This window comes from Trichomycterus rosablanca, chromosome 1, assembly GCF_030014385.1.
Source record: "Trichomycterus rosablanca isolate fTriRos1 chromosome 1, fTriRos1.hap1, whole genome shotgun sequence".
Classification (NCBI taxonomy): Eukaryota; Metazoa; Chordata; class Actinopteri; order Siluriformes; family Trichomycteridae; genus Trichomycterus; species Trichomycterus rosablanca.
Genome location: NC_085988.1, coordinates 57,468,407 through 57,491,951, shown reverse-complemented (window position 1 = coordinate 57,491,951; position 23,545 = coordinate 57,468,407). Strand labels below are relative to the sequence as shown.

General features: G+C 41.4%; 1 protein-coding gene across 7 annotated transcripts in view; it reads left to right on the top strand.

The window, feature by feature from the left end:
- Positions 1-19,596, top strand: part of vegfab (vascular endothelial growth factor Ab) — a 32,743-nt gene extending 13,147 nt beyond the window's left edge. For 5 of the 7 annotated variants that reach the window (XM_062994673.1, XM_062994676.1, XM_062994674.1 and 2 more), the window contains 2 exons: positions 15,689-15,835; positions 18,422-19,596. In XM_062994673.1, the coding sequence (XP_062850743.1) occupies positions 15,689-15,804 (116 nt within the window). In that variant the 3' untranslated portion in view covers positions 15,805-15,835; positions 18,422-19,596. Of the gene's footprint in view, positions 1-15,688; positions 15,836-18,421 lie in introns of those variants that run through there. The other 2 variants (XM_062994679.1, XM_062994675.1) reach the window with 1 other exon arrangement.
- Positions 19,597-23,545: the final 3,949 nt, after the last annotated feature.

Below are 23,545 nucleotides of genomic sequence, written 5' to 3'. Positions count from 1 at the left end.
ACTATAGACATGAAACTTGGATATAACTTAGAGTAGTCAGTGTACAGCTTGTATAGCACTGTAGATTTACTGTCTTCTGAAAATAACTCAACACACAGCCATTATTGTCTAAATGGCTGGCAACATAAGTGAGTACACCCCACAGTGAACATGTCCAAATTGTGCCCAAATGTGTCGTTGTCCCTCCCTGGTGTCATGTGTCAAAATCCCAGGTGTAAATGGGGAGCAGGGCTGTTAAATTTGGTGTTTTGGGTACAATTCTCTCATACTGGCCACTGGATATTCAACATGGCACCTCATGGCTAAGAACTCTCTGAGGATGTGAGAAATAGAATTGTTGCTCTCCACAAAGATGGCCTGGGCTTTAAGAAGATTGCTAACACCCTGAAACTGAGCTACAGCATGGTGGCCAAGGTCATACAGCAGTTTTCCAGGACAGGTTCCACTCGGAACAGGCTTCGCCAGGGTCGACCAAAGAAGTTGAGTCCACGTGTTTGGCGTCATATCCAGAGGTTGGCTTTAAAAAATAGACACATGAGTGCTGCCAGCATTGCTGCAGAGGTTGAAGACGTGGGAGGTCAGCCTGTCAGTGCTCAGACCATACGCCGCACACTGCATCAACTCGGTCTGCATGGTCGTCATCCCAGAAGGAAGCTGACGCACAAGAAAGCCAGCAAACAGTTTGCTGAAGACAAGCAGTCCAAGAACATGGATTACTGGAATGCCCTGTGGTCTGACGAGACCAAGATAAACTTGTTTGGCTCAGATGGTGTCCAGCATGTGTGGCGGCGCCCTGGTGAGAAGTACCAAGACAACTGTATCTTGCCTACAGTCAAGCATGGTGGTGGTAGCATCATGGTCTTGGGCTGCATGAGTGTTGCTGGCCCTGGGGAGCTGCGGTTCATTGAGGGAAACATGAATTCCAACATGTACTGTGACATTCTGAAACAGAGCATGATCCCCTCCCTTCGAAAACTGGGCCTCATGGCAGTTTTCCAACAGGATAACGACCCCAAACACAACCTCCAAGATGACAACTGCCTTGCTGAGGAAGCTGAAGGTAAAGGTGATGGACTAAACCCAATTGAGCACCTGTGGCACATCCTCAAGTGGAAGGTGGAGGAGTTCAAGGTGTCTAACATCCACCAGCTCCGTGATGTCATCATGGAGGAGTGGAAGAGGATTCCAGTAGCAACCTGTGCAGCTCTGGTGAATTCCATGCCCAGGAGGGTTAAGGCAGTGATAATAATGGTGGTCACACAAAATATTGACACTTTGGGCACAATTTGGACATGTTCACTGTGGGGTGTACTCACTTATGTTGCCAGCCATTTAGACATTAATGGCTGTGTGTTGAGTTATTTTCAGAAGACAGTAAATCTACACTGCTACACAAGTTGTACACTGACTACTCTAAATTATATCCAAGTTTCATGTCTATAGTGTCGTCCCATGAAAAGATATAATAAAATATTTGCAGAAATGTGAGGGGTGTACTCACTTTTGTGATACACTGTATATATATATATATATACATATACACATATACACTCCTAATCAAAATCTTAAGACCAGTTAAAAAATTGCAAGAATTTGCATTTTGCACTATTGGATCTTAAGAAGGTTCCAAGTAGAGCTTCACAATGCTAAAAGAAGAAATGGGTGCAAGAGACAAAAACTTTTAAGCAGTCAAATTATTGAAAACTGCATTTACACTCAAACATGCTTTTTTCAGCTGATCAAAAGTTTAAGACCACGGCCTTTAAAAGCCAAAATGTGCGCAGAAATTTGGATTCCATGTCATTTTCTGTCAAGTATTTACACTGTCAAGACCTCCTGATGGCAAAAGCAAAAAAGCTCACTGACTTTGAACGTGGTAGGATTGTTGAGCTTCATAAGCAAGGCCTCTCACAACGTGCCATCACTGCTGAGATTGGATGCAGTAAGACAGTCATTTTGCATTTATTAAAAGACCCTGAGGGTTATGGAACAAAAAAGTCAAGTGGTAGACCCAAAAACATTTCACCAGCGCTGAGCCGCAGGATCCGATTGGCTGTCCGTCAAGACACGGGACAATCCTCGACCCAAATTAAGGCCATTACTGGTGCTGACTGCAGCTCAATAACCATCAGACGGCATCTGCGAGGGAAGGGCTTCAGAAACAAAAAACGTCTTCAAAGGCCACGTCTTCTTCAACGCCACAAAATTGCCCGTTTGGACTTTGCAAGGGAGCACCAAACATGGGACATTGAAAGTTGGAAGAAAGTTTTATTCTCTGATGAGAAAAAATTTTACCTTGACGGTCCTGATGGCTTCCAACGTTACTGGCATGACAAGGAGATCCCACATGAGATGTTTTCTACGCGGCACAGTGGGGGGGCGCCATCATGATTTGGGGTGCTTTTTCCTTCAATGGAACAAGGGAGCTTCAGGTTGTGCAGGGGCATCAAACAGCAGCTGGCTTTGTGGAGATGTTGCAGCGGGCATCCCTCATGACTGAGGGCCCTCGTCTGTGTGGTAACGACTGGGTTTTTCAACAGGACAATGCTGTAGTTCACAATGCCTGCCTGACAAAGGACTTCTTCCAAGAGAATAACGTCACTCTTTTGGACCATCCTGCGTGTTCCCCTGATCTAAATCTGAATGAGAACATTTGGGGATGGATGGCAAGGGAAGTTTACAAAAATGGACATCAGTTCCAGACAGTGGATGCCCTCTGTGAAGCCATCTTCAACACTTGGAGCAACGTTCCCACTAGCCTCCTGAAAACACTTGCATCAAGCATGCCTAAACGATTGTTTGAAGTGATCAACAAGAATGGTGGAGCTACTCATTACTGAGTCCTTTTTTTGACACTTTGATTTCTGTTTTGAGGGGGTTTTCGTTTTTTTTTTAGCTATGGTCTTAAACTTTTGATCAACTGATGAACAGCCTATTTCAGTTAAATTGTTGTTTTCAATAAATTGCCTGCTCAAAAGTTTTTGTCTCTTGCGGCCATTTCTTCTTTTAGCATTGTGAAGCTCTACTTAGAACCTTCTTAAGATCCAGTAGTGCAAAATGCAAATTCTTGCAATTTTTTAACTGGTCTTAAGATTTTGATCAGGAGTGTATATACAGGGGTTGGACAATGAAACTGAAACACCTGGTTTTAGACCACAATAATTTATTAGTATGGTGTAGGGCCTCCTTTTGCGGCCAATACAGCGTCAATTCGTCTTGGAAATGACATATACAAGTCCTGCACAGTGGTCAGAGGGATTTTAAGCCATTCTTCTTGCAGGATAGTGGCCAGGTCACTACGTGATGCTGGTGGAGGAAAACGTTTCCTGACTCGCTTCTCCAAAACACCCCAAAGTGGCTCAATAATATTTAGATCTGGTGACTGTGCAGGCCATGGGAGATGTTCAACTTCACTTTCATGTTCATCAAACCAATCTTTCACCAGTCTTGCTGTGTGTATTGGTGCATTGTCATCCTGATACACGGCACCGCCTTCAGGATACAATGTTTGAACCATTGGATGCACATGGTCCTCCAGAATGGTTCGGTAGTCCTTGGCAGTGACGCGCCCATCTAGCACAAGTATTGGGCCAAGGGAATGCCATGATATGGCAGCCCAAACCATCACTGATCCACCCCCATGCTTCACTCTGGGCATGCAACAGTCTGGGTGGTACGCTTCTTTGGGCTTCTCCACACCGTAACTCTCCCGGATGTGGGGAAAACAGTAAAGGTGGACTCATCAGAGAACAATACATGTTTCACATTGTCCACAGCCCAAGATTTGCGCTCCTTGCACCATTGAAACCGACGTTTGGCATTGGCACGAGTGACCAAAGGTTTGGCTATAGCAGCCCGGCCGTGTATATTGACCCTGTGGAGCTCCCGACGGACAGTTCTGGTGGAAACAGGAGAGTTGAGGTGCACATTTAATTCTGCCGTGATTTGGGCAGCCGTGGTTTTATGTTTTTTGGATACAATCCGGGTTAGCACCCGAACATCCCTTTCAGACAGCTTCCTCTTGCGTCCACAGTTAATCCTGTTGGATGTGGTTTGTCCTTCTTGGTGGTATGCTGACATTACCCTGGATACCGTGGCTCTTGATACATCACAAAGACTTGCTGTCTTGGTCACAGATGCGCCAGCAAGACGTGCACCAACAATTTGTCCTCTTTTGAACTCTGGTATGTCACCCATAATGTTGTGTGCATTGCAATATTTTGAGCAAAACTGTGCTCTTACCCTGCTAACTGAACCTTCACACTCTGCTCTTACTGGTGCAATGTGCAATTAATGAAGATTGGCCACCAGACTGGTCCAATTTAGCCATGAAACCTCCCACACTAAAATGACAGGTGTTTCAGTTTCATTGTCCAACCCCTGTGTATATATATATATATATATAGATCTATAGATATATAGATATATAGATATATATATATATATATATATATATAGATATATCTATATATCTATATATGAGAGAGAGAGAGAGAGTCAACTTGTTCATGACGTCACATGTTTCGCGAATTTCTGTTCGTAATCCGAAATTTGTTCGTGCGTTAAGTTGAAAAAGATCGTTCGTAACCTGAAATGTTCGTATGGTAAACCGTTCGTAACTCAAGGGTCTACTGTACATACAAGTAAAGAAAGCAAATCGACCCACCACTTTGACGTTTAAAGACAATCTAATAGCTAGCCATGATAATAGCCATAGTAGCTGACATGGCGTTAAGAATTAAACAAAACAAAAACATGTACAAACCTCATTTCCAGCGGAGTTTGGACATTTTGTAAAATGAAAGAACAAGAATCTGTGGTTTGTTGATTCTCCTAAATGAATGCAAAATTGTTATTTAGGTCTTTCCCAAGCTACCAAACATGACATTGTAATTTGGCGATTTTTATAGTCTGTGTAGGACAAGGCTAGAAACCACTGTTTCATATGTATAATGTTTGAGCTCTCGACTGTATCACATGAGAAAATGTCATGCTATCATAATACAGTGGTACCTTGAAACTCAACGTCAATTGGTTCTGGCGGTGGCATCGAGTTTAAAAGACGTTGAGTTTCAAGGTATTTTTTCCCATAAGGATGTATGGGAAACCTGTTATTCTGTTCCATGGTCCTGTGGACTTGCATATGTTTTAGGCTAATGTAAAGTAATGGGGTTGTTTTTGACACTTATACACTGAAAGTAACACATATAATATAAAAACTCTGAAATAAAAAGCTGATTATTACAATTTCTCAGAAACCCAAGCTGTAACACAAGTTTAAAAGAGAAACAGGAGAAAAATCCAGATAAACACAGATACATGTGGAGCTTTCAGCTTTCAGAGTGAATTGGACTGTTATTCTACACACACACACACACACACACACACACACACATACACACACACACATACACACATACAGTGTATCACAAAAGTGAGTACACCCCTCACATTTCTGCAGATATTTAAGTATATCTTTTCATGGGACAACACTGACAAAATGACACTTTGACACAATGAAAAGTAGTCTGTGTGCAGCTTATATAACAGTGTAAATTTATTCTTCCCTCAAAATAACTCAATATACAGCCATTAATGTCTAAACCACCGGCAACAAAAGTGAGTACACCCCTAAGAGACTACACCCCTAAATGTCCAAATTGAGCACTGCTTGTCATTTTCCCTCCAAAATGTCATGTGATTTGTTAGTGTTACTAGGTCTCAGGTGTGCATAGGGAGCAGGTGTGTTCAATTTAGTAGTACAGCTCTCACACTCTCTCATACTGGTCACTGAAAGTTCCAACATGGCACCTCATGGCAAAGAACTCTCTGAGGATCTTAAAAGACGAATTGTTGCGCTACATGAAGATGGCCAAGGCTACAAGAAGATTGCCAACACCCTGAAACTGAGCTGCAGCACAGTGGCCAAGATCATCCAGCGTTTTAAAAGAGCAGGGTCCACTCAGAATAGACCTTGCGTTGGTCGTCCAAAGAAGCTGAGTGCACGTGCTCAGCGTCACATCCAACTGCTGTCTTTGAAAGATAGGCGCAGGAGTGCTGTCAGCATTGCTGCAGAGATTGAAAAGGTGGGGGGTCAGCCTGTCAGTGCTCAGACCATACGCCGCACACTACATCAAATTGGTCTGCATGGCTGTCACCCCAGAAGGAAGCCTCTTCTGAAGTCTCTACACAAGAAAGCCCGCAAACAGTTTGCTGAAGACATGTCAACAAAGGACATGGATTACTGGAACCATGTCCTATGGTCTGATGAGACCAAGATTAATTTGTTTGGTTCAGATGGTCTCAAGCATGTGTGGCGGCAATCAGGTGAGGAGTACAAAGATAAGTGTGTCATGCCTACAGTCAAGCATGGTGGTGGGAATGCCATGGTCTGGGGCTGCATGAGTGCAGCAGGTGTTGGGGAGTTACATTTCATTGAGGGACACATGAACTCCAATATGTACTGTGAAATACTGAGCAGAGCATGATCCCCTCCCTCCGGAAACTGGGTCGCAGGGCAGTGTTCCAGCATGATAATGACCCCAAACACACCTCTAAGACGACCACTGCTTTATTGAAGAGGCTGAGGGTAAAGGTGATGGACTGGCCAAGCATGTCTCCAGACCTAAACCCAATAGAACATCTTTGGGGCATCCTCAAGCGGAAGGTGGAGGAGCGCAAAGTCTCGAATATCCGCCAGCTCTGTGATGTCGTCATGGAGGAGTGGAAAAGCATTCCAGTGGCAACCTGTGAAGCTCTGGTAAACTCCATGCCCAGGAGAGTTAAGGCAGTTCTGGGAAATAATGGTGGCCACACAAAATATTGACACTTTAGGAACTTTCACTAAGGGGTGTACTCACTTTTGTTGCCGGTGGTTTAGACATTAATGGCTGTATATTGAGTTATTTTGAGGGAAGAATACATTTACACTGTTATATAAGCTGCACACAGACTACTTTTCATTGTGTCAAAGTGTCATTTTGTCAGTGTTGTCCCATGAAAAGATATACTTAAATATCTGCAGAAATGTGAGGGGTGTACTCACTTTTGTGATACACTGTATATATATTCATCTCATATTTGCACGTTGATGATGTATTACCGCACCGCTCAAGCTGAGCGCTGAACAAAGTGACTGTTCATTATTAATTTAAAATTAAATAAATACTTTGAACACATTGAGTTTAAGGGTACAAATTTCTCGATGAAGGGCGTTGAGTTTCAAAGATTTTGAGTTTAGGGGACATTGAGTTACAAGGTAGCACTGTAAATATAACCACATGGGCTTAGAAGTACTTAGAATAACAGAGCTTTAGATTGCATTTTCTTGATGCAGCAGCATACTGTGTTAAATGTTTAAATGTTTAAGTCACATCAGTTCTATACAGAAATCCTGCCTAGTTCTCTGGGCTTATCTCTGATGGACCGAACGGCAGTGGAAATGCGTGCTATGGTCAGATGAGTCCATGTTTCAGCTTATTTTTAGGAAAAAAAATAAGGACACAAATCCCCACATTTTCCTTGCATGTCTTAATGTCTTATATTTTTTTTATATATTATGCCAACCTGATTAAACTGTGCTTATCTATATCTAGGGCCCTACTAAATTTACGGGAAAATGTGCCACATTTCACAGCAGTCATTAAATAACACTCATAAATTAAATGATGGAATCAATGGAAGCTACAATACACAACACAACCTACCTTAATAGCTCCTCTTTTCTTGTTTCAACACCCCGTCCTCTGCGTCCACATAATAGTTTGGGAGTTTTCCAAACTCAGTTACCCGAGTCATGTTTTTAGCTGCTTTACACTTTGACATCTTGAACATTTTATCTAACCGATTTCTAGTGTAACCGAGCATCTTTTGCTGAGTTTATAAAGAAAGAAATATACTGAAAGAAAGAAATATATACTGTACATAGACAAACTGTCAGGAGCATTATACTTTACTGGCTTGTTCTTTTGAGGGGCAGCACAGACTACAGAAAGATGATCACATGAGTAGAGAAGCACACTTTCCCATTGATTATGGAATCCCCAAAGGGACAAAATGCACTTAATATGTAAACACGTACATCAAACATTGTCAGCACACTACACCACAGAAGAGTCTGTTGCACTAACTTAATTTCCATATGATTGCCTCATATTGTGCCTCATATTTCATACGCTCCTCGATAAAAAATGTTAAACTGCTAAAGCACAAACTACAGCACAAACTACAGAGAGATGATCACATGTTTAGAGAAGCACACTTTCCCATTGATTATAGAATCCCCAAAGGGACAAAATGCACTTAATACGTAAACACACACATCAAACATTGTCAGCACACTGCACCACAGAAAAGTCTGTTACACTAACTTAATTGCTGTATGATTGCTAGGACCGCCTCATATTTCACCTAATATTTCATCCGCTACTCGACAAAAAGTGTTAAACTGCTAAACACAAATCTTAAATTTTGAATTTCATAGCAATTGCATATTACATGGAAACTAGCTTATTTCACGGTCTGTGACGCAATTTTCACTGCTGTAAATTAGGTAGGGCCTTACCTATATCCTTTGGAGCAGGGCTTTTTAAAAGAGCAGTTTAGAGTGAACAAATCAGTTTGCTTTTTTATGCTTGTATTGTATGAACTCTGAAGAAGGGCTTTTTCTGGTGTAAAATAAATTTTAGTGGCTTTTGGACAGTCTTGATGGGTGTTTTCGCCTTTGGTCCGGAGCACATGGCGTCCATTTTTTCCAAAAAAGACCTGGAATACTGATTCATCTGACCACAATACACGTTTCCACTGTCTGGAAGCTGCAAATACACAAAGCATGTTTGTAGGGTTTCAAAATATCAATTCTTTTCCATGTTAATGTTTTTACCATTTTAAAATAGCGTAATGGTTTTACTTGTTTAGTTTAACAAAGAAACGTTTGTGTAGCATCCATTAAAAAGAATCCAGTTGCATCATCTGGCTTGGTTTTTTACTGTGCACTAATTTTGACTAAGTGTATGCTTTATGCCTTTGTAGCTTTTTTGGACATAAAAGTAAAATTATGCAAACTCTAATGACAACAATCTGCTGAAGACCGATAATTATTGTCCTATCACCAAGGCCTAAAAACAGTTTATCACAATATATGTAATTTTCTTTTACTGGTAACAGTACACAACATTTAAACCACTGACAAGTGAATAACACATGCTATTGTATTGAGACAGTATTTGCTATGGGGTAGAATATACTAGGCAGCAAGTGAACAGCCTTTAACATGTTGGAAGTTAATATGTTGGAAGCAGGAAAATGGGCAGGATTAAGGATCAAGGGCCAAATTATGATGGCTAGACAGCTTGGTCAGATAATCTCCAGAAATGACAGGTCTTGGGTTGTGCTCTATACATGCTATAGTGGGCATGCAAGCGTCAGAACAGACCCATGGAGCAATAGTTGAAGGTGGCCTTGCCTGCTGAATTATGCTTTCTTTTATAGAATAGAATAGATGGCACTAGGATGCACTATGAGAGGAATGCTCTGTTCAGTGTTTTGCTGGGAAACCATGTGTCCCGGGATTCATTAGGATGCTATTTTGACCTGCTTAAACATTGTTGCAGACCAAGTGCACCCCTTCATAGCAACAAGTATTTCCTAATATCAGTGCCCTTCCACACTGCTGAAATTGTTCATCACTCGTTTGAGGAACATGATAAGAGTTTGTTTAAGAGTTCAAGGTGTTAACCTGGCCTCCAAATTCCGCAGATCTTAATCTGATTAAGCAGTAGGGAGACCGACACTATGTTAGGCAGGTGGTTTAAATGTTATGGCTGATTGGTACTAGTATTTTTGTAGAAAAATGGTAGAAATTATTACTTATGTTTATATCTGATTGTTTCATGCATAGTGATAAGACTAAAACCTTATTTATTTATTTATTTGCTTGCTATGCTGTTATTTTACTTACTTTACCCAAAATTTTTTAACTATGTGTGAGCTGCAAAGTGAGAAACATTGAAAAAAATGGGTTTTAGGGTTGCCTTATTAATAGGGCCCTACTAAATTCATGGAAAAATGTGCTTAATTTCACAAATCACACATTTTTAAACAAAAGTGCCATTTCACGGCTCATAAATTAAATGATAGAATCAATGAAAGCTACAATACACAGCACAGCCTACCTTAATACCTCCCTCTCAAAGACCAAAATACTCATCTGTGTTTTGACACACTGTCCTGGAATTTTCCAAACTCAGTTACCCGAATTGTGTTTTTAGCTGCTGTAGACTTCGACATCTTGGGCATTTTGTCTAACTGATTGCTAGTGTAACCAAGCGTCTTTAGAGTTTGTTGAGTTCATAAAGTAAGAAATAATTGACAAACTATCTGGAGCATAATACTTTACTGGCTTGTTCTTTTGAGCACAGACTACAGAGAGATGATCACATGTGTACAGAAGCACACTTTATGGAATCCCCAAAGGGACAAAATGCACTCAATACGTGAACACATACATCAAACATTGTTAGCACACTACACCACAGAAAAGTCTGTTATACTAATTTAATTATGATGCCGTTTGATTGCTAGGGCCGCCTCATATTGTGCCTCATATTTTATGTTACGTGAATGCAAAATGTTAAATCTCTAAACACAAACCTTACATTTTTGAATTTTACAGCAAATTGCATATTTTACAGAAAATGGCTCATTTCACAGAAAACGTCTCATTGTCCGTGACGTCCGTGACATGATTTTCATGGCCGTGAGTTAGGTAGGGTCTTACTTATTAAATATAAGTAAGGCTGATTGCCACTCAGGTGGCGCAGCGGTAAAAACACATGCAAGCGCACCAGAGCTGGGATTTCAAATACATCATATAGAATCTCAGCTCTGCCATCTGGCTGGGCTAAGCAGCCACATGAACAACGATTGGCCTGTTGTTCATATAGGGGTGGGGTATTAAGCCAGATAGGGTCTCCTCAAAACTCTGCTGGCTGATTGAAGCTGCCTGCACAGAGGCGGGGAAAGAGTGCGGATCAGGGTGTGTCTCTCCGTACACAAAGCTGATTCGCATATATGCACTCGCCTAGTGTGGGTGACAAAATGCATATGGCTGCTGCCCACGTGTTGGAGGGGGCATGGGTTAGCTTCGTTCTCCTCAAATCAGAGCGGGGGTCGGCATTAGTGAAGAGGGAGCTAAAAAGTCAGGAGAAAAAGGGGAGAAAATGCATAAAACAAAATATATAAAGTAAGGCCATTGGTGTTTCTCTTTTTAAATAATGCTTTTACCTCACTTAGTACACATGGGCACAGCCATATACTTAAAATACCAGTATACCAGTTTACTTTAATGAATGTCATGTCTATCTCATACATTTAAATGATGAAATTTAAACCTGATTTGTAACATCATTCAAAGACAACCCTTACTATGCCTGTGTTATTTACTTCTAGGTGCCAGGAGTTGTATTGGGTTAAAATACACAAAGTATCAAAGAACAAAAACAGTATTTCCACAACTGTGAAACTAGACAAAAAGCTTAATTAAAGTTGCCATGTTTGTTTGGCCATCAGGATCTCCTAGTAACCGGAACATAAGCAGCATGGCATGTTCAGTTAGTCAGTACGCTGTTACAGTTTCTGTAATGCGCAGATGTTAGTGTGTAATCTCTGGTCTTTTAGTGGTACTGATTTTTAAAGATGTGTGCTATAATTAATGTTTAGAGTATGTACCCAAGGTTTACTGTATTTAATACATGGATTACTGGAACAGCATAGGAGCCACTGAGTTTAATTTGATGTCATCATGAATGTATGCCAAACCCTAAGGCTCTACTTGTATAGTACTTGTACAACTATCAGACTGTTGGTCTTGTAAAGCCAGGTTCCTTTCTCTAAATAAGATTTGCCTGGGAACTTCATTAATAAAATTGACTAGGAACTGCACTCGGGTGGCCTCCAAAGCACCGTTGCTCATTTTCGTAAAGTGATTTTTTTTTTCTAACACTACAGCACAGTGTGCAGTGTAAATCCTACAAAGGCTGATATTTCTCTTAACTGCATTTGTTATCATTTGCGGCACACTACACCAAACTAACATGTTATATGTTGATTTTTCACCTCTACAGACATTATATCCTGGCTGCTCTCCAAACCACATGTGTATACCTTTTACAATGCATAAAGTATACTATTTAGTCTAGTAGTCTGTGACTTTGGTCAAAGCTAGGATTTTGAATACCATTGCTACATCAAGCTCTGCCTTCATGAGTTATGATTGGGTTGGAAAATTAAAATTAGGGTTTTTTTTTTCACCCTGATGCAGCCTTGTTCCCATCCAACTTTAAGCCAACATCTCTCACAAGACTGCCCACAGATACAGATCATTTTGGCTCCTCAAGACCGTTAATCAGTGTGGGGTCACATGGCACTGACATCAGCTCCACTTACCATCTAGAAGCACTTTGTAGTTCTACAATTACTGACTGTAGTCCATCTACTTTTCTACATGCTTTTTTAGCCTGCTTTCACCCTGTTTCACCATTATTTAGGTGGTGGATCATTCTCAGCACTGCAGTGACAATGACATAGTGGTGGTGTGTTATAGTGTGTAGTGCTGGTACGAGTGGATCAGACACAGCAGCGCTGCTGGAGTTTTTAAATACCGTGTCCACTCACTGTCCACTCTAGACACTCCTATCTAGTTGGTCCACCTTGTAGATTTAAAGTTAGAGACGATCGCTCGTCTATCGGCATTGCTGTGTCTGATCCACTCATACCAGCACAACACACACTAACACACCACCACCATGTCAGTTTCACTGCACTGCAGTGCTGTGAACTACAAAGTGCTTCTATATGGTAAGTGGAGCTGATACAATGGACAGTGAGTGTAGAAACAAGGAGGTGGTCTTAATGTTATGGCTGATCAGTGTATGTGCACACCCTCTTATGATTGGAGATGTGGCAATATTCAGAATTAACCAATCACATTAAAACTCTCAAGTAGCCATCAGTACACACCAGTCATCAATTGAAGTGACTGATTTACCCCATATACAGTTCAGCCACTCTAGTAGGATGTTCCTTACAATTAAAAAAGCAAAAGCAGTTCGCAAAGAACCATGCCATGGAGCAAAAATATGGCACTGTTGACCAAATACTTGCACGCACACAGTCTCCAACCTTTTCTTTTCACCTGCCAGAGACGGGGTGTCGCAAAGAGCAGAATCGTGTGTGGAGAATCCCACACTGCTGCCTGTGAATAGACTATCCCTTATGCAGATGCATTAACCAGCTAACAGACCAGCTGTGATTGCAGCAGCAATAAGGAACCCCTCTTCAACCATTCCTGCCCTCATACACAGCCGGTTGTGTCTGAGTAGGCGCCTAGCTATTTAATAGCACAGGCAGAAACTCAACTAAACAGCTTGAGATCACATCATGCTAAGTTCACACTACACAACTTTCAAGTTGTTCAGATCGCTGTACAGTTTACACTACACATCGGGAGTCTTTTGAGTCACTGTGGATTTCACACTACACGACTGATCAGCAATGGGGGATTACACACTACACGATCTATCACCTTGATGACCTCAGACAAGTCTGCCTGGTCTCCCAGACTACGTTTTGTCATGAATTACTGAGTTGCCTCCGAGTGGCACATCTAGCAACGACCAGTTGGGGAGCGAAAATCGTGTAGTGTGAACTAGGCATAAGACCACTGCACCACATGCGCCAAACTTGTTTTTTCCTGGAAACATTTATTAGTTGAGTAAATATTTGATCACACAAATATTTTAGTGTTTGTTCATGCCTCTAGAAAGTTTTTCCCCCATAATGGAAAAATAAGCACACTTCTTTTCTAAAAAATGTCCATCACATATTTACACGAATAAATTATTTAGTCTGAGACCTGCATTATTGTTCAAGTATCCAAAATTGAATTGGAAGGTTTGCCAGCACTCACAAACATGAGCAAAACTAGAGTTGTAGATGACGTCAGGTGTTTTGGTGAAATCAACCTTGAGAACATATCTACGGTGCATGACATTGCGGTCTCTCTAAAAAATGCTGTTATATTGCTTAATGTTAGTCTGTCTAAAACAACCAAATTCTTTATTGGCTTACTTGCAGATACACAAGTCTCAACTGAACTCACTTAACAAGTATTTTCTTTCTGTATTTAATATTGTGCCGTTTTGTGCTGAAATCTAGCAGTTATTAGTCTTTGACCATAAAGAAATCTAACAAACTTTGTTTAATGTGAGAGACTTATACATATAAAACATTAAGGTCTTTTTAGGTCTTCTATGGCAATGTATTTGCATGTTTCTGATGTTTCTAAAGCTTTATTTTCTCCTTCCAAAAAGCAGCTAATGACTTAAAATTTAATAGAAGTAAAAATTGGACTAGTATAGATTGGAAGAAATGTAGAGAGAAAAGGCAAATGTTTCCACCCTCATCAAAATCTTCAGTCTTTAGACCAGGTTGCACAGCTTACACACCAGCGCTGAGATTCCACGCACAGGTGGCAGGGCCTGCAGCAGACAAAATTGGCCACTGAGTCTGCTGGGTGGGAAAATGCCAGACTAAGTGGGTGGGGTCTTCAAACGCTGTGCAAAGACCTGGTTAGAGGACCGAGGCGCCTGTGCAGAAGTGGATGAGCCTCAAGTGCGAAAAAGAAGGGGTTGAAGGACGGATAAAGGTCGGATATACACCAATCAGCCATAACATTAAAACCACCTCCTTGTTTCTACACTCACTGTCCATTTTGTCAGCTCCACTTACCATATAGAAGCACTTTGTAGTTCTACAATTACTGACTGTAGTCCATCTGTGCTTCAATGGTCAGGACCACTGCAGAGGAGGTATTATTTGGGTGGTGGATCATTTTTAGCACTGCAGTGAAACTGACATGGTGGTGGTGTGTTAGTGTGTGTTGTGCTGGTATGAGTGGATAAGACACAGCAGCCTAACCCTAACCCCAGCCAACAGTGCCCCGTGGGCAGCGTCCTGTGACCACTGATGAAGGTCTAGAAGATGACCAACTCAAACAGCAGCAATAAATGAGTGATCATCTCTGACTTTACATCTACAAGGTGGACCAACTAGGTAGGATTGTCTAATAGAGTGGACAGTGAGTGGACACGGTATTTAAAAACTCCAGCAGTGCTGCTGTGTCTGATCCACTCATACCAGCACAACACACACTAACACACCACCACCATGCCATTGTCACTGCAGTGCTGAGAATGATCCACCACCCAAATGAAAGAGGGCTAACAAAGCATGCAGAGACACAGATGGACTACAGTCAGTAATTGTAGAACTACAAAGTGCTTCTATATGGTAGTGGAGCTGATAAAATGGTTTAGGAGAGAATAAACAGGCAGAAATATCCTGTGTGAGTGTGTGTGTCTGATGCTGTCGTTTTATGTCTCACACCTCAGCAGGGCTTGCAGGTGCATGCCATGCTGTGCCTAACTCCCAAGTCCCTGTGGCTCCATGCCAAGCGTAAGGCTTGGTTTAACACAATCCATTGCTTGTTGGTTTATGCTGCCAAATCCTTACCCCTGCATTTCTCTGTGTTTATAGGGCAGGTCAAAACATGCTTTCAGTTCATTGATATAAAATGTGTCAATTTTACAATAGCTTTTCTCAGTTCTTTCTGCTCTGTCTTTGTTTGCAGTACCCACTGTAAGCCCTGCTGCAGTACGTGTTCCGAGAGGAGAAAAAGGTTGTTCGTTCAGGATCCTGAAACGTGCCAGTGCTCATGCAAACATACGGAGGCCGACTGCAAGCTAAAGCAGCTAGAGCTCAATGAAAGGACATGCAGGTCAGTGTTTGCAGTGTTTGAGTTTTATGATATCCGTCTTGGCGTTTATTTTCCCACAGCATTGGAAAACAGCTTAACCACATAGTAAATATTACACAGAAAAGACACTAATGGTGGTGAAGAAATATTTTATGTAGTCAGCACAGTAATATGAATTAAGACACGCCCGAGTGGTGGGGCTTAAACCAGCGACCTTCTGATTACTAGCCCAGTACCCTAACCACTAGGCTACAGCTTGCACCTTTAGCTGCTCAACAGTCTGTGGTCCCCATCTGATTCTCCTGTTCTCATGATTCTCATGCTGCACCATACACATTCTATAGGAAAAAGATCCGGACTGCAGGCAGGCCAGTCAAGCACACACATTCTGTGTCGACAAAGCCACACTGTTGTAACAAATACAGAATGAGGCCTATGGACTTCCCTTAAAAAAACATAACCTTGGTGGCAGCATGTGTCTTTCTAAAATCCCAATATACACATCTGTGTCAGTGGTACCTTCACACATATGCAAGTCACTGATGCACCCCATACCATGACAGATGTTGAGTTCTCTACATCAAAGAGAAAAAGCCAACATCCATTTTTCACTAAAACATGGACTCCTCTGACGGTAGGTAGGTACAGTAGGTAGGTACAGTAGGTAGGTTACAATGGTTTTCAGAAGCACTCCCAAGGATGTGTGGCTATATTTATCACATGACGAGCTCAAAGGTCACACACATTCGGGCGCTTGGGTGGCGAAGTGGTAAAACAAGCTATCACACCTGGACTGCAGGCAGGCCAGTCAAGCACACGCATTCTGTGTCGACAAAGCCACACTGTTGTAGCACATACAGAATGAGACCTACAGACTTCCCTTAAAAAAAACATAACCTTGGTGGCAGCATGTGTCTTTCTAAAATCCCAATATACACCTCTGTGTCAGTGGTAACTTCACACATATGCAAGCCACCCATGCCATGGGCACTGATGCACCCCATACCATGACAGAAGATGAAATCCTGACTGGAAAAGGAGAAAAGGTGCAAAAGCCAACATCCATTTTTCACTAAAACGTTGACTCATCTGACCAGAGCACGTCTCCCCTGTCTTTTAGACCATACCAGATGTGCCCTGGCTATTTTGTGTAATAGTCTTACAAGTTGCATTTCTTGATGCAGCAGCATTTAGTGTAAGGTTACAAGCTTTATGAAATATGCCCTGACATAAAAATCTGCCAGAAATCATACCCAGGAAAACGTAAATATCAAGTTATCTACTCTAGATGTCACATTGGACACACCAGACTTACACATTCCTACTTGATAAAGGGGGAGGATGCCCCGCAATGTGAATACTGCCAATTACCCATCACGATTAAACACATACTAACTGAGTGCCATAAATACCAAAGGGAAAGACAAAAACTCTCCATAGCTGGAACAATGAAAGACATTTTTAACCTTGAACTTTATTGCAATCACTAAAATTAGGAATACACATATAATATCAGAGACTACCTAACGGATACAAAGCACCCACATAAACCTGTCCTGCCGTGAATGTAACTTACAAGAGTAAACATGGCATTAAAAGATGGATGGATGGATGGATAGATAACACATAACACTTCCAAGAGCTCAAAGGTCACACACATTCGGGCGCTTGGGTGGGGCAGCGGTATCACACCAGAGCTGACATGTCGAACTCAGGGCGGGCGCCTACCTGGACAACGATTGGCTCGGCTTGGATTGCTGGAGGGTATTTCTCATAATTGATGCAACTGACCTCTGTTGGCTGATCCATGGTGCAATATAGAGGATCTACCAAATGATTGGATATGACTACATTGGAAGAGAAATAGGGGGAAATGCAAAAAAAGGTCACACACAAACAGTGGTTTCTGGCTTTGCCCTTTAGGAACTGATATCGCTCCAGAATCTTTTAACAATATTATGAACAGTAGATGGTGAACGACTAAATTATGTAATCTTGCATTAAGAAATGTTCTTTTTCAACTGACTGGTGATTATCTCCTGAGAGTTTGGCACAATGTGGTGAGGCATGACCCATAAAGACTGCTTATAAAGACTAACTTATTCAGAAATGGGGTTTATACAAACCATGAAACTGTACAAGGGATCTTCAAAAAGTTTCAGCACTTTTATATTTTCGTTAGAAACAGTGAGGGCGGGAAAAGTAGTAATTGATCGTGTCTGAGAGACAGAGAGAGCTTACGGTCTGGATTTAGCGCCATCTGATTTTTACCTTTTTGGACCGCTCAAAGAAGCTTTATGGGGAAGAAGATTTTCATGTGATGATGTGAAAGCAAAGGTGCTGATGGCATTAAAAAGTTGGTACAACGCTGGGAAAATGCATCGGGAGGTGACTGTCGAAAAGTGATGAAATTTGTTTTTTTGAATTCTTAATAAATACAGTTTAAAAAAGTGCGGAAACTTTTTGAAGAACCCTCATACATGCAGGATCTGTTTTGGATTTTTTTCTATGTTAAATAAAAATGTTTTTGTGAAGCTTTTTTTTGTGTATGCATGTGAGTCTTGGTTGATTTTCTAATGCTTAGGTCCTGTCCTTTCTCTTTTATAGATGTGACAAACCGAGGAGATGAGAAGAGGTCATCCTTTCTATGGATTTTGGGATGAAGGAATAGTTCATTCATAGCACAGCACTTTGAACCTTCAGCTTTGACTGTTCAACCCTGGACTCTGGAAGCATTCCCCTGGACTGTCTGAGAGGGACAGAGTGTCAGCAAGTGTAAATGGGATGGCAGATCTACTGCCATGTATGTTTCCATTATAAATGTGTATATTAGCAACATATAAGAAGACTGAAAACTACAGTACTAATAGATTTGCTGCTAAAGAGACTAAGGATTGGTTGTGTCAGCTTGCTTGAGAACACATAATGCAGCATATCACTGGATTTGCCATGGAATTATATTCAGTTTTTATTTGAACATGAACGACATGAAGACTGACTGAAGTGCACATCGCGCAGCGTCGCACAAAACACTACTGGCAGTTGTCATAAACAGCCTTTTGAAGCTCTTTTTTATCAACGTGCCTGGTTTGCAGTATCCAGAGTGAAATCGCTGTGAAACAGAAAGGACCTTGGTCTCATCTGTTTTCAAAAAGACATCTGTAAGGAAACCACTTTGCCTAGATTATGTGACTTGACTTTTTTTTTCTACTGACAGACAGATGACTACTTAAGATTTATGATGACGTATCTCTGTAGAACTGTATTTTTCTGTCATTCAGGCTGCAGTAAATCACAAGAACTTAAAGAAATTTAAAACATAGAAGGTCATTTGAATGTTGTTTTTAATATTCTTTATTACCCATCAAGTCCATAATTTTAGTTCAGTATTCTTACTCTCTAGGTAATGATATCTATTTAAGTGCAGTGTTAATTTTTATAAGATTACATTCCCATAGTTTGCCCTCAACATTTTCTCTATAAACTATTGTGTGTGAGACAAAGAATATGTGGAAAGAGATTAGACTATTAAGTGTCTTATGAATGCTCTATGCCTGTAAGAATAAACTGCCAAATGAAATAATAGGCCACCAAACACCTGCTACCTTTTTATTTTACTGTCATATCACAGGAGAGAGTGCTTTTAGTTTATTGACATTCTGTTTTATTTATTTAGTCAATGTATATATGTTAAATTTTAACATTTGTGTCTGTGTAATGTAGTAAACCATATTTATTTTCAAATTATATTTCATTTTTTTCTATAAAATATTTAAAAAACATGTGCTTTCTTTGGATTAGTCTGATTTGTCACTAGAGAGAGAGAAGAGAGAGAGAGAGAGATTTCCGCACTTTTTTAACTCTTTATTAATAATTTCAAAACCAAATTACATCACTTTTCAATATAGTCACCTTCTGATGCATTTTTCCCAGCGTCGTACCCACTTTTTAATGCCGTCAGCAAAAAATAGTTTTGGTTGAGCCAGAGATTAGGACTTGAGTCCGAGTCGCATGCAAGTTGCACACACAGCGACTTCAGACTCGATTCAGACTCATTTCAAATGACTCGTGACTTGCAAAAAATGACTTGTAGACAACAAAAGTCAGCAGCATGTGTTAACATTAGTTACGTGTAAAAAAATGTTATATATATATATATATATATATATATATATATATATATATATATATATATATATATATATATATATATATATATTTCCTGTATGTGTATATATATATATATATATATATATATATTTATACATACTGTATATATACAGTGTATCACAAAAGTGAGTACACCCCTCACATTTCTGCAAATATTTTATTATATCTTTTCATGGGACAACACTATAGAAATAAAACTTGGATATAACTTAGAGTAGTCAGTGTACAGCTTGTATAGCAGTGTAGATTTACTGTCTTCTGAAAATAACTCAACACACAGCCATTAATGTCTAAATAGCTGGCAACATAAGTGAGTACACCCCACAGTGAACATGTCCAAATTGTGCCCAAAGTGTCAATATTTTGTGTGACCACCATTATTATCCAGCACTGCCTTAACCCTCCTGGGCATGGAATTCACCAGAGCTGCACAGGTTGCTACTGGAATCCTCTTCCACTCCTCCATGATGACATCACGGAGCTGGTGGATGTTAGACACCTTGAACTCCTCCACCTTCCACTTGAGGATGTGCCACAGGTGCTCAATTGGGTTTAGTCCATCACCTTTACCTTCAGCTTCCTCAGCAAGGCAGTTGTCATCTTGGAGGTTGTGTTTGGGGTCGTTATCCTGTTGGAAAACTGCCATGAGGCCCAGTTTTCGAAGGGAGGGGATCATGCTCTGTTTCAGAATGTCACAGTACATGTTGGAATTCATGTTTCCCTCAATGAACTGCAGCTCCCCAGTGCCAGCAACACTCATGCAGCCCAAGACCATGATGCTACCACCACCATGCTTGACTGTAGGCAAGATACAGTTGTCTTGGTACTTCTCACCAGGGCGCCGCCACACATGCTGGACACCATCTGAGCCAAACAAGTTTATCTTGGTCTCATCAGACCACAGGGCATTCCAGTAATCCATGTTCTTGGACTGCTTGTCTTCAGCAAACTGTTTGCGGGCTTTCTTGTGCGTCAGCTTCCTTCTGGGATGACGACCATGCAGACCGAGTTGATGCAGTGTGCGGCGTATGGTCTGAGCACTGACAGGCTGACCTCCCACGTCTTCAACCTCTGCAGCAATGCTGGCAGCACTCATGTGTCTATTTTTTAAAGCCAACCTCTGGATATGACGCCGAACACGTGGACTCAACTTCTTTGGTCGACCCTGGCGAAGCCTGTTCCGAGTGGAACCTGTCCTGGAAAACCGCTGTATGACCTTGGCCACCTGTCACCTGTCTGCTGTAGCTCAGTTTCAGGGTGTTAGCAATCTTCTTATAGCCCAGGCCATCTTTGTGGAGAGCAACAATTCTATTTCTCACATCCTCAGAGAGTTCTTTGCCATGAGGTGCCATGTTGAATATCCAGTGGCCAGTATGAGAGAATTGTACCCAAAACACCAAATTTAACAGCCCTGCTCCCCATTTACACCTGGGACCTTGACACATGACACCAGGGAGGGACAACGACACATTTTTGGACATGTTCACTGTGGGGTGTACTCACTTATGTTGCCAGCTATTTAGACATTAATGGCTGTGTGTTGAGTTATTTTCAGAAGACAGTAAATCTACACTGCTATACAAGCTGTACACTGACTACTCTAAGTTATATCCAAGTTTCATGTCCATAGTGTTGTCCCATGAAAAGATATAATGAAATATTTGCAGAAATGTGAGGGGTGTACTCACTTTTGTGATACACTGTATATACAGGGGTTGGACAAAATAACTGAAACACCTGGTTTTAGACCACAATAATTTATTAGTATGGTGTAGGGCCTCCTTTTGCGGCCAATACAGCGTCAATTCGTCTTGGAAATGACATATACAAGTCCTGCACAGTGGTCAGAGGGATTTTAAGCCATTCTTCTTGCAGGATAGTGGCCAGGTCACTACGTGATGCTGGTGGAGGAAAACGTTTCCTGACTCGCTTCTCCAAAACACCCCAAAGTGGCTCAATAATATTTAGATCTGGTGACTGTGCAGGCCATGGGAGATGTTCAACTTCACTTTCATGTTCATCAAACCAATCTTTCACCAGTCTTGCTGTGTGTATTGGTGCATTGTCATCCTGATACACGGCACCGCCATTGGATGCACATGGTCCTCCAGAATGGTTCGGTAGTCCTTGGCAGTGACGCGCCCATCTAGCACAAGTATTGGGCCAAGGGAATGCCATGATATGGCAGCCCAAACCATCACTGATCCACCCCCATGCTTCACTCTGGGCATGCAACAGTCTGGGTGGTACGCTTCTTTGGGGCTTCTCCACACCGTAACTCTCCCGGATGTGGGGAAAACAGTAAAGGTGGACTCATCAGAGCACAATACATGTTTCACATTGTCCACAGCCCAAGATTTGCGCTCCTTGCACCATTGAAACCGACGTTTGGCATTGGCACGAGTGACCAAAGGTTTGGCTATAGCAGCCCGGCCGTGTATATTGACCCTGTGGAGCTCCCGACGGACAGTTCTGGTGGAAACAGGAGAGTTGAGGTGCACATTTAATTCTGCCGTGATTTGGGCAGCCATGGTTTTATGTTTTTTGGATACAATCCGGGTTAGCACCCGAACATCCCTTTCAGACAGCTTCCTCTTGCGTCCACAGTTAATCCTGTTGGATGTGGTTTGTCCTTCTTGGTGGTATGCTGACATTACCCTGGATACCGTGGCTCTTGATACATCACAAAGACTTGCTGTCTTGGTCACAGATGCGCCAGCAAGACGTGCACCAACAATTTGTCCTCTTTTGAACTCTGGTATGTCACCCATAATGTTGTGTGCATTGCAATATTTTGAGCAAAACTGTGCTCTTACCCTGCTTATTGAACCTTCACACTCTGCTCTTACTGGTGCAATGTGCAATTAATGAAGATTGGCCACCAGACTGGTCCAATTTAGCCATGAAACCTACCACACTAAAATGACAGGTGTTTCAGTTATTTTGTCCAACCCCTGTATATACACTACCGGTCAAAAGTTTTAGAACACCCCAATTTTTCCAGTTTTTATTGAAATTTATGCAGTTTAATGTCTTATTGTACTCTGAAATGAAGACAGAGAACAAAAAAACAACTGAAATTAAAAAAATAAATCATGGAATTAATTTATAAACCAAAATGTATTATAAAAGTTTGATTTATTAAAGTAGATACCTTTGGCATATAAAACAGCCGAACACACTCGTGGCATTCTTTCTACTATGGAAATTAAATATTCTTTAGAAAGTTCTTCCCAGCTCTGTTGCAGAAGTTCCCATAAATGTGTGGCACATGTAGGCTGCTTTGTTTTCACTCTTCTGTCCAGTTAATCCCAAACCAGCTCAATGGGGTTTAAATCTGGAGACTGTGCTGGCCACTCCATGTTTTCAAGCCTACCATCTTGTTCTTTTTCCAAAGGTTCTGGCAAAGATTGGACTTATGTTTTGGGTCATTATCTTGCTGTAGGATGAACCCTTGACCAACTACGTGCATCCCAGAGGGTACTGCATGGTGCTGTAGAATGCTGTGGTAGCCGTTTTGGTTCAGGGTACCTCTCACTCTGTACAAGTCACCGACCCTGG